Source organism: Coregonus clupeaformis, chromosome 27, assembly GCF_020615455.1.
Source record: "Coregonus clupeaformis isolate EN_2021a chromosome 27, ASM2061545v1, whole genome shotgun sequence".
Classification (NCBI taxonomy): Eukaryota; Metazoa; Chordata; class Actinopteri; order Salmoniformes; family Salmonidae; genus Coregonus; species Coregonus clupeaformis.
Genome location: NC_059218.1, coordinates 29,092,221 through 29,104,196, shown reverse-complemented (window position 1 = coordinate 29,104,196; position 11,976 = coordinate 29,092,221). Strand labels below are relative to the sequence as shown.

Here is an 11,976-nt window from a genome sequence, read left to right as displayed (position 1 = left end):
TGATCCCTTATTGATGTCACCTGTTAAATCCACTTCAATCAATTGTAAATGAAGGGGACGAGACAGGTTAAAGAAGGATCTTTAAGCCTTGAGGCAATTGAGACATGGATTGTGTATGTGTGCCATTCAGAGGGTGAATTTGCAAGACAAAAGATCTAAGTGCCTTTGAACGGGGTATGGTAGTAGGTGCCAGGCGCACCGGTTTGTGTCAAGAACTGCTACACTGCTGGGTTTTTCACACTCAACTGTTTCCCGTGTGTATCAAGAATGGTCGACCACCCAAAGGACATCCAGCTAACTTGACACAACTGTAGGAAGCATTGGAGTCAACATGTGCCAGCATCCATGTGGAATGGGTGGGGGGGGGGGGGGTGCAACTCAATGTTAGGAAGGTGCCTAATGTTTGGTATACACAGTGTAAATGAAGATTAAAAGGAGACCAGTAATTGTTGAAATTTTGGCCACACAGCTCCTTTAAAGGAACAAAAATAAAATTGGATAGTCCTCCATCTCTCCAAATTCTCTTTGTATTGACAGTGTATACTGCCATACTGGGAAAAAGTGCTGATTTAATCAGTGAATGTTCCATAAACCTCCCCCTGTTATGGGATGAATCATTCTTCAATTCTCCCCAGGCGTATGATTCACCAATCCCCCCCACCAAGCACAGTCTCATGGGAGTAACTGGAGGAATATGCAGTGAAAGCATTACCATCTGGTCCCAAACAATGACAGGTATGCACATGGAAATGTTGGGAAAAAGGGAGATTAGACTGAATGAGGAAACTAACTAGAAGCTGTTGATGACTAGGTGAAACCTGATGATTCCGAGTACAGTGCTTCTATGTCTGTATAATATTTATGATATTTTCCCTTTTTATTCTACTGATGTGGCTCTGAACCAATCTGAACTTCTGTTTTCTCCTGTTCCGTATGTGGCTATGTTGTACAAATGGGTTTGATCATCATACCCATTTTGCAACAGTTTACAGCAGTGGTATTCAAAGTCGGGGTCGTGACAATTGCAGTGGGGTCGCCACGTTAATATAAATTTTTTCATGAGTACAGATTATTGTATGGGACAATATACAACCTTTTTTGAAAATACATTTTGTTCGTTTGTTTATTAGGATCTCCATTAGCTGTTGCTCATGCAGCAGCTACTCTTCTTTTGGGTTCACACAAAGTCATTGATAGACAAGAACAGCTCAAGGACAGAGCTACATATATTTAAAATAAGAATAGTAATTTTAAGAGAAATGTAATGAATTAAGGGTTATCTGTTGACGTAAAAATCGTAATTTACTGAAAAGTTGTGTCATAAAATTTGGGGTGGGGTCTTGAGAAATGTTTGTAAAAAAATGGGGGTCCCTGCTGAAAAAGTTTGAATACCATTAGTTTACAGGATATTTGAATGCGCTATTGCATGCTCTTGGCCAAATGTTCTTAAAACCACTGCATTCATAACTGCGAATGTGTTACATTTAGCAAACATATCAAATTAATGATGGTTTGCCCTTGTAAAATGTAAGATTTGTCTCAGCTTTTTAAAAAAGATTCTTACTGCATTTATGTTTCAAAATGTCCTTGTCTAAAATGATTTATGCTCAGTTCCCACTGGGCACAGATGTCATTTCAATGTCTAGTTTTGATTGACATTTGGTTTAGTTGTCAACTAATGTGAATTCAACGTGAAATCCAAAAAATAAATCACTGTGTCATTGGGTGAAAAGAAGATGCATTTCCCTTACGTTGATGACTTTTTGCAAATCCAATCAGTTTTCCTCGTTGATTCCTCTGTGCCAGTTTTCCAGCCAACAGTAAGAGCCTGTCCCGGATTCTGCTGACCCAAACCAATATTTGATATGTTCCGTTGTGGTCTATTCATTTAGCCCTGAAATCTGTCAGTCCAGTTACACCGTTTTAGTCAGTACACAGTCAGTCTAGGACACTCTTCTCAATCTATCACAGTCAACTTTTGCATGCTGTCTAATTCTGTTCTGCAGCCAGTGTGTTTACAGTCATGGTGTGCTCTACTTAGCTGCTCTCCTTGGGGCAACAGGGCGTTATCCTGGGTTCCAAGGGTTTAACCAGGAGTGCCTTCTCACTTCCTAGCATTCCCAGGGCCGCTGTATCTTAACCTTAGTGACAGTCGGGCGTCTTCAATCTGAAGGTAATCTTAGCTACCTGGGGTCACAGTCGGGGGCTGAGCCAGATGGGTTGCTGCTTGGCCTCTGGTCCCGGCTCCAATCCCACGCTGTCTCAATCTGATGGCTCACTACGCAGGGCAGGGCCGTGGTTTAATGTGGTATATGTGCCTAAAGCTTCCTGATCTGTTTACTGGTGACATCCTGTGGATTTAAAGAGAAATGCAGCCTTTTCACATACTTTTTAGCTGTCCGTCAAAGAGTAAAATGCTGATTCTATAACTTAGGTTCTATGTCTGTCAACTATGCAATCTTTTGTGACAGCCTTAACATTAGTAGTTGATTTGGTTCTAGGTACCGAGATTATAAACAGTGTAATGTCTTAAATTTAAAAATAGGTTGAAATATAATAATTTGGTGTTTTTTCCCTCTGTGGATCCTTGATGCCAGAGTTTGCCAAGGTGCGCTGCTGGCCCAGTATGGAGACCAACGGTCAGGTTCTGGTGTGGTTCCACTGTGACGGAGAGGAACCCGGCTGGATGGTACCAGAGCAGGGGGAGCTCACACATGGGGAATGGGTCTACCGGGGATGCACTGAGTACTTCATCAACACAAACATAGAGGTTTGTTTTCTGTTGTAGATATGTGTGTGATATACTTTATTTTGGTCTTTTACATTATTTTTTTTTACCATTACTTTAGGTGTGTGTTATTTTGTCTTATAAAGAGAAAGCCAGCTGTGCTTGTTCCTCTCTGTGACTTCCCCTGTAGGAGATCCCTGAGAATGTTGAAGATTTTGCCCACCTGGCCCACCTGCACACACCAGGCATTGTAAGTGGGGTTGACCTGCGCTACACCAATAGCAAGACCTGGGAGTTTGTGAGGCATGACTGGAAGGTAAGGGCTTCCTGACCATGTGACCTTGCCACTCAGGGCCCTAGTTATATATACGTTTAGAACTTCTTTAAATGGTGCCTCAATGGTGTGTCCTTACAAATACTTGATGGAGCGTGTGTGTGTGCGTGTTCAAAGTGCAATGGGATTCTGAATCTGAGCCCACTAAGCACTGCTCCCAGATGCTGGTGAAACATGCCCTTGCTGTGTTTGGTGGCCACTGGCCTCAACTGGACGTGGATGTAGTGGCTCGACAGGAACAGATGATCACTCACAGACAGAGACAGGCAGGCAGACAGAAAGACAGGCAGACAGACAATCAGACAGACTGCCCCCAGGCCAGCACTAGATAGTGTTCTGAAAATGATGACCCTAGGGTGCTGCATTCAGTCATAAAACACAGCTGAAGTCATCATTGTCAACAAGTGTGTCAGCCAAGGCCACCCAGTGCCAAGACTGCTCTTGGTTTTAGCCTCTCCGTCAGCTTAGATATATATCACCGTCTCCAAGGAATAAACTGGCCATTCAGACAGCTTTGTCACCTCTTGTTTTCACTTGACTGTGCTTTGGATCTGTGTACACGGCTGCTTCCAAACAAGCTGCCTCAGCCACTATGATGATGCTGAACAAGCCCTTTGGCAGTGTGGAGACGACCTATAACTCTGTGTTAGGTCAACTGGGGTTGGAGAGTGTGGTCCCTGGTTGCTGTAGAGACAGAACAAGAAATAGTATCCAAACACTCATCATAGAAAGCAATTAACATTCATCATAGTATTGTATCAATAACAGTGTTTCAGTCTGATGTGCCCAGCAATATAAGCCAATTACATTTGTTGATGCATGGTCAATTTAGCTCCACCCAGAATTGTGTATACACTATGTTTTTTACACGCACATAATGTGTATGTGTCTATAATATACAGTATGTCTGTATTCCAGGTGGGTCCAGGGCTGGTGTTCCTGCTGTTTGACCACAGTTTCCTGTGTCTCGGACACACACACACACACATACACACACACACACACACACACACACACACACACACACACACACACACACACTGCAGTGGAGCCTCTACTGCAGTGTGTCCCACTCCGTCTTCTACCAGAGCAGCCAATGATCAAACCGTTCTCAATGTGGTACATCATATTACAAACACCACGAATATCATATGCATGTCAATTCATACACCTTATTAGTATCCTTAACCCCTCAAAGTCTAAGCCCTAATCTATATGGAATTGTTTTAAGAAGGTCATGCCAAGGATCATTTAGCTATTTGATGTACAATTTTAAGACCCCTTGAAGTATAAAAAAAAGATATCAAAAAAAATTACAGTATTAGATTTTTTTTTTAAATGGGCCTTACTGCTATTAGCCCATACAAACGCATTGAATAACAAATTCACTACATGGAACAACAGATAGTCCCAAAAAAATATCAAGTGTCTCTTCAATATCTGAAAAATATAAGACAGATCAGGAAACTTGTTTGTTTTTTAACCCCATATATTTGGCATTAATCAAATTCAATTGATCATAATCTGGTGAATATATGGTAGAATATATGAAGTTTATTTCCAAAACGCTATATCCACCAATTCATCACTTTTGTGTATTTAATCAGAAACTAATGCTCATGGGTACCTTTTATGTTTGTGTAAAATATTACTGTTCTCAGGTTTTTAATTCATAGATTTGGTTGCAAAACGCCATACACCCATTGTTAGCTGGAATGGAATGTTCGTATCCTGTATATTTAACATACTGTTTAAATTCAACACATCATAAATCTAGCCTCATGCTATAGTGTTTGGTTAGAGTTAGGCCTTTTCCCAAATGGCAACCTAGTCCCTATATAGTGCACTACTTTTGACCAGAGCCCAGATCTCATATTATTGTATTATGTCACAAATCATTTGTACAGTTCTTTATTAAAAATGTAATTATTTGTCACATTTGACTGTGTAATGCCTTGCAATTATACTTTATTCTCTGAGAGTGAGGTAGGTACATCTCATTTTGCATCAAAATGTGATTGCTTGCCTCTCTGAAATTAAACAAATACATGTCTGTCATTTAACAACCCCATGCCATGATTAGATGGGGGGAAACACACCAGTCTCTTCCATAAGTTCATTAAACTGTTGGATTCTAGCTTGAAATATACTTATTCATGTTACCATACTAAAACTTAATGATTACTTTACATGTACAAGGAATGTATATGTTGGGGGTCAAGGAAGGGTAAAGAAGAACTTTGTGTATGGAAAGTTACTGAGTGAGAAAAGGTGCAGAAAGTTCATATTCTGTTCAAATATGTTATTGTTGAAATTGAATGTTCCTAAGGAGGGAGGCAAAGGGCAACAGTCTAGTTTCAATTCTTGATGAGGCAGGTCAGTTGCTGAGGAACTAGGACCATGAGGGATGTTGAACTCAACTCGAGATAAGGTCAACAGTTGAAGAGCGAAGACACTGCTGGAAGGGGGGCCACAGGGGTCCACTACGAAGACCATCTGATTACAGTTCTATCTCACACACACACACATTTCCACGCCCATGAGGGTCCTAGACTTAGGCAGGGCCATGACAATACCACTACTGTGTTTCTGCCTAAAAACAGAGAACAAGTGTTTATCTTAGACATGCAAGGAGTAACTCCGCCTAGTCAGAAGGTATAATATGTGCTTGTGTTTGCAGCTGAAGCACCCAGCGGGTTGAATAAACTTGGTTTGAGCTTTTTCTAGTTGTCTGTTTGAGTTTTTACTCTGTTTGTTCAGAACCTAACAAAACAAAAAAGCTAATTTACCAACATTTCTGAAAATGGATGAATAACGTTTTGGAATAAAACTTTTCATATGGTAGACTTAAAAAGTAACTAATTGGCAATTTTTTGCTTTTTATGTGAACATTCTTTTCAGATTCATCACTATTTATTTCAGATGTGTAACTAACCCCTTTTTGTTCAGACTATTTTGTGTCCCAGTTTGAGCGGGATGTGATGATCTGGAACAATAAGAAGTACATCTCTAAACCCCTGCTGGTGAAGGAGGACTCTGCCATCCAGAAACACAGGCGCTGGTTCAGTCAGTTCTACAGCGACAATAGCCCTCGCCTGCACTACCAGCATAACACCCTGGACTTCTGATCTCACACACTGGAGGAAGCAGAAGAAATCCAAAGGAGGTAATGATCCAAAAAGGCATTCAATCTCCAAAAGGCATTCAAATATTAAAAAGAAGAAGACACCCTTGGACTCAGAATGGGGAGAAAATTAACACCAGAAAATAGTTAGTCTTTTGCAGCAGCCATTACGTCAATCCAGCCAGCTCCTTCATGGTTAATGAATTGTGGAGCCTTGTGATTCAAAGCAGCATTTGTTATTGTTTTGATAACTGAGCTGCAACCAAGTGCCCAAAGGGGCTCTTATTCTTCCAAAGCCCCAAAGTCATTGCCTGACGACTCACACTGAACTCTTCCGCTGCTCAATGTTCGCTACATACTTCAGTCTGAGACTGTCATCATTGAAGTCGTTTGTGGTGACCTGAAAATGAGGGGTGTTGTACAAAACAAAGTCATCAGCGGTTGGATAATCTCTAACCAATCAGAGTATCAAAACGTTGCTTTACCCACTTGTGTTCTGGGTCTGGCCTAACTCATTGGTTTCTGGGACCAATCAGAATGGTTAGAATGTGTTTGCGTTCTAGAAATCATCGGGGAGGTACTCAAGAGGTAGTCATCGCAGAGAAGAAACTAGTGTCCGTGGGCGTGGCATGGTGTTTGGCCGGAGCAAGGCGTCCGAAGTTGTGCTCCACATTTCCATTTAATTGGACTTCCATAGCAAGACAAAATGCTGGTGGGAGGTTTTTTCATCTCCCTTTCTTGTTATATTTCAAACAAAGCAACACAATGCCCTCACATCGCTCATCTCAGTTGTACAGGTGTAAAAAGAGACCAGACTATCTTTGGGCAGTTCAGTGTACGAAATGAAGACTCTCCGGTGGAATTGGTGAGATTCGCTCTGGCCTTGTTTAAGTGCCTAGCTATAGCTACTCTGTGATCCTGTAGGATTGATGGGACCTGAGGACTGCTCCCCTTTCACTCCCCTTTCACTCCCCTTTCACTCCCCTTTCACTCCCCTTTCACTCCTCTTTCACTCCCCTTTCACTCCCCTTTCACTCCTCTTTCACTCCCCTTTCACTCCCCTTTCACTCCTCTTTCATTCCCCTTTCACTCCTCTTTCACTCCTCTTTCTTCTGATAATTCCTAGCGTCTTCAATCCAGTTTATCCTCATCTCAATCGTACAGGATTCAGCCCATATTACTGTGAAAATCAATCAGAACCAAGCAATATGAATAGATACAGTGCCTTGCAAAAGTATTCATCCCCCTTGGCGTTTTTCCTATTTTGTTGCATTACAACCTGTAATTTAAATGGATTTGTATTTGGTTTTCATGTAATGGACATACACAAAATAGTCCAAATTGATGAAGTGAAATGAAAAAAAATTACTTGTTTCAAAAAATTCTAAAAAGTAAATAACGGAAAAGTGGTGCGTGCAATGTATTCACCCCCTTTGCTATGAAGTCCCTAAATAAGATCTGGTGCAACCAATTACCTTCAGAAGTCACATAATTAGTTAAATAAAGTCCACCTGTGTGCAATCTAAGTGTCACATGATCTGTCACATGATCTCAGTATATATACACCTGTTCTGAAAGGCCCCAGAGTCTGCAACACCACTACGCAAGGGGCACCACCAAGCAAACGGCACCATGAAGACCAAGGAGCTCTCCAAACAGGTCAGGGACAAAGTTGTGGAGAAGTACAGATCAGGGTTGGGTTATAAAAAAAAATCAGAAACTTTGAACATCCCACGGAGCACCATTAAATCCATTATTAAAAAATGGAAAGAATATGGGACCACAACAAACCTGCCAAGAGAGGGCCGCCCACCAAAACTCACGGACCAGGCAAGGAGGCATTAATCATGTGTGTTTTTCATCGGCAGGGACTGGGAAACTGGTCAGAATTGAAGGAATGATGAATGGCGCTAAATACAGGGAAATTCTTGAGGGAAACCTGTTTCAGTCTTCCAGAGATTTGAGACTGGGAAGGAGGTTCACCTTCCAGCAGGACAATGACTCTAAGTATACTGCTAAAGCAACACTTGAGGGGTTTAAGGGGAAATTCCAGCAGGCTTCAGTTTGATCTCCGTACCTCCAGGCATCATGGACCCGTGAGTACCATACAAAATAGGTCAGTGTAAAAAAACTCACTCCCTATAACTGAAACCACGTCATTTATTTTCGGCCTAAGTTCTCAATGAAGTCCCAAATCAAGCAGTCGTGGCTTGTGAGGACAACACTAAGTGTTCCAAAACGAGTGCTTAAAGCATTAATGTTAAATCAAATGAAATCAAATTGTATTTGCCACATGCGCTGAATACAGCAGGTGTAGAACTTACAGTTAAATGCTTACTTACAAGCCCTTAGCCAACAATGCAGTTTAAAGAAAAATAAGTGTTAAGTAAAAAATAGATACGTAAAAAATTAAGATAACAAATAATTAAAGAGCAGCAGTAAAATAAAATAACAGTAGCAAGGCTATATAAAGGGGGTACCGGTACAGAGTCAATGTGCGGGGGCACAGGTTGGTCGAGGTAATTCAGGTAATATGTACAAGTGGGTAGAGTTAAAGTGACTATGCATAAATAATAAACAGCGAGTAGGAGCAGCGTAAAAGAGGGGGTGGGGTGGGGTGACAATGCAAATAGTCCGGGTAGCCATGATTAGCTGTTCAGGAGTCTTATGGCTTGGGGGTAGAAGCTGTTAAGAAGCCTTTTGGACCTAGACTTGGCGCTCCGGTACCGCTTGCCATGCGGTAACAGAGAGAACAGTCTATGACTAGGGTGGCTGGAGTCTTTGACAATTTTTAGGGCCTTCCTCTGACACCGCCTGGTATAGAGGTCCTGAATAGCAGGAAGCTTGGCCCCTGTGATGTACTGGGCCGTACGCACTACCCTCTGTAGTGCCTTACGGTCGGAGGCCGAGCAGTTGCCATACCAGGCGGTGATGCAACCAGTCAGGATGCTCTTGATGGTGCAGCTGTATAACCTTTTGAGGATCTGAGGACCCATGCCAAATCTTTTCAGTCTCCTGAGGGGGAATAGGCTTTGTCGTGCCCTCTTCACGACTATCTTGGTGTGTTTGGACCATGATAGTTTGTTGGTGATGTGGACACCAAGGAACTTGAAGCTCTCAACCTGTTCCACTACAGCCCCGTCGATGAGAATGGGGGCGTGCTCAGTCCTCTTTTTTTTCCTGTAGTCCACAATCATCTCCTTTGTCTTGGTCACGTTGAGGGAGAGGTTGTTGTCCTGGCACCACACGGCCAGGTCTCTGACCTCCTCCCTATAGGCTGTCTCATCGTTGTCGGTGATCAGGCCTACCACTGTTGTGTCGTCGGCAAACTTAATGATGGTGTTGGAGTCGTGCCTGGCCATGCAGTCATGGGTGAACAGGGAGTACAGGAGGGGACTGAGCACGCACCCCTGAGGGGCCCCTGTGTTGAGGATAGGCGTGACAGATGTGTTGTTACCTACCCTTACCACCTGGGGGTGCCCCGTCAAGAAGTCCAGGATCCAGTTGCAGAGGTAGGTGTTTAGTCCCAGGGTCCTTAGCTTAGTGATGAGCTTTGAGGGCACTATGGTGTTGAACGCTGAGCTGTAGTCATTGAATAGCATTCTCACGTAGGTGTTCCTCTTGTCCAGGTAGGAAACGACAGTGTGGAGTGCAATCTGTGGATCTGTTAGGGCGGCATGCAAATTGGAGTGGGTCTAGGGTTTCTGGGATAATGGGGTTGATGTGAGCCATGACCAGCCTTTCAAAGCACTTCATGGCAACAGACGTGAGTGCTACGGGTCGGTAGTCATTTAGGCAGGTTATGTGGTCCTCTGTAGCTCAATTGGTAGAGCATGGCTCTTGAAACGCCAGGGTAGTGGGTTCGATCCCCGGGACCACCCATACGTAAAAATGTATGCACACATGACTGTAAGTCACTTTGGATAAAAGCGTCTGCTAAATGGCATATTATATTATATTATTATCTTAGTGTTCTTGGGCACAGGGACTATGGTGGTCTGCTTGAAACATGTTGGTATTACAGACTCAGTCAGGGACATGTTGAAAATGTCAGTGAAGACACTTGCCTGTTGGTCAGCGAATGCTCGGAGTATGCATCCTGGTAATCCGTATGGCCCTGTTGCCTTGTGAATGTTGACCTGCTTAAAAGTCTTACGCACATTGGCTATGGAGAGCGTGATCACATAGTCATCCGGAACAGCTGATGCTCTCATTCATTCTTAAGTGTTGCTTGCCTCGAAGTGAGCATAGAAGTGATTTAGCTCGTCTGGTAGGCTCATGTCACTGGGCAGCTCGCAGCTGTGCTTCCCTTTGTAGTCTGTAATAGTTTGCAAGCCCTGCCACATCCAACGAGCGTTGGAGCCGGTGTAGTATGATTCAATCTTAGTCCTGCATTGACTCTTTGCCTGTTTGATGGTTCGTCGGAGGGCATAGCAGGATTTCTTATAAGTGTCCGGGTTAGAGTCCCGCTCCTTGAAAGCGGCAGCTCTACCCTTTAGCTCAGTGCGGATGTTGCCTGTAATCCCGCGGCTTCTGGTTGGGGTATGTACGTACGGTCACTGTGGGGACGACGTCATCGATGCACTTATTGATGAAGCCAGTGACTGATGTGGTGTGCTCCTCAATGCCATTGGAAGAATCCCGGAACATATTCCAGTCTGTGCTAGCAAAACTGTCCTGTGGTTTAGCATCTGCATCATCTGACCACTTCCTTATTAACCAAGTCACTGGTGCTTCCTGCTTTAGTTTTTGCTTATAAGCAGGAATCAGGAGGATAGAGTTATGGTCAGATTTGCCAAATGGAGGGTGAGGGAGAGCTTTGTACGCATCTCTGTGTGTGGAGTAAAGGTGGTCTAGAGTTTTTTTTCCTCTGGTTGCACATTTAACATGCTGGTAGAAATTAGGTAGAACGGATTTAAGTTTCCCTGCATTAAAGTCCCAGGCCACTAGGAGCGCTGCCTCTGGATGAGCGTTTTCCTGTTTGCTTATGGCCTTATACAGCTCATTGAGTGCAGTCTTAGTGCCAGCATCGGTTTGTGGTGGTAAATAGACAGCTACGAAAAATATAGATGAAAACTCTCTTGGTAAATAGTGTGGTCTACAGCTTATCATGAGATACTCTACCTCAGGCGAGCAAAACCTTGAGACTTCCTTAATATTAGATTTCGTGCACCAGCTGTTGTTTACAAATATATACAGACCACCACCCCTTGTCTTACCGGAGTCAGCCGTTCTAACCTGCCGATGTAGCGTATATCCCGCCAGCTGTATGTTATCAGTGAAACATAAGATATTACAGTTTTTAATGTCCCGTTGGTAGGATATCCGTGATCGTAGGTCGTCTATTTTATTTTCCAATGATTGTACGTTGGCTAATAGGACTGATGGTAGATTACTTTCTCGCCGTCGGATCCTTGCAAGGCACCCCGACATACGTCCCCCGATATCTCCGTCTCTTTCTCATCTGAATGATGGGAATGTCACGGTTCTCTAAGACCGAACCCAGAAGCAGACCAGGACAAGGTGAGTTGAACGAATGTGAGTGTTTATTTACAGATAAAAAGATGCAGAATAGTCCAGGAGACGGAGTGGGTGGTGGAGATGAGTAGGTGGTGGTGAAGTGGCAGATGAACTGATGGCACGGCAGGGGTCGGGTGAAGGTTCCGGGAGAATGACTGTAGACAGAAAAAACGGAGGTAAGTACAAGGCAGGTCAACAAGGTGCAAAAAACAACAAAACTAACGCTAGTACTCAGAGGCTGATACGCTGGCAAAACATACTGTTTATGGC

The 11,976-nt window shown here is 43.3% G+C and overlaps 1 protein-coding gene across 1 annotated transcript; it reads left to right on the top strand.

Annotated features, from left to right (window-relative positions):
* The first annotated feature begins 2,603 nt into the window (after positions 1-2,603).
* Positions 2,604-4,261, top strand: LOC121541315 (cholesterol 7-desaturase nvd-like). Its single transcript, XM_045207975.1, has 3 exons — positions 2,604-2,770; positions 2,919-3,044; positions 3,981-4,261. The coding sequence occupies exons 1-3, from the start codon at positions 2,627-2,629 to the stop codon at positions 4,239-4,241; spliced, it is 531 nt and encodes a 176-aa protein (XP_045063910.1). The 5' UTR covers positions 2,604-2,626; the 3' UTR covers positions 4,242-4,261.
* Positions 4,262-11,976: the final 7,715 nt, after the last annotated feature.

Excerpts from the sequence above, each read along its gene's own strand:
- LOC121541315 (XM_045207975.1), top strand. The coding sequence starts at position 2,627 with ATGGAGACCAACGGTCAGGTTCTGGTGTGGTTCCACTGTGACGGAGAG. Across the intron at positions 2,771-2,918 it reads TCATCAACACAAACATAGAG|GAGATCCCTGAGAATGTTGA; the intron begins GTTTGTTTTCTG and ends CTTCCCCTGTAG. Across the intron at positions 3,045-3,980 it reads TTGTGAGGCATGACTGGAAG|GTGGGTCCAGGGCTGGTGTT; the intron begins GTAAGGGCTTCC and ends TCTGTATTCCAG.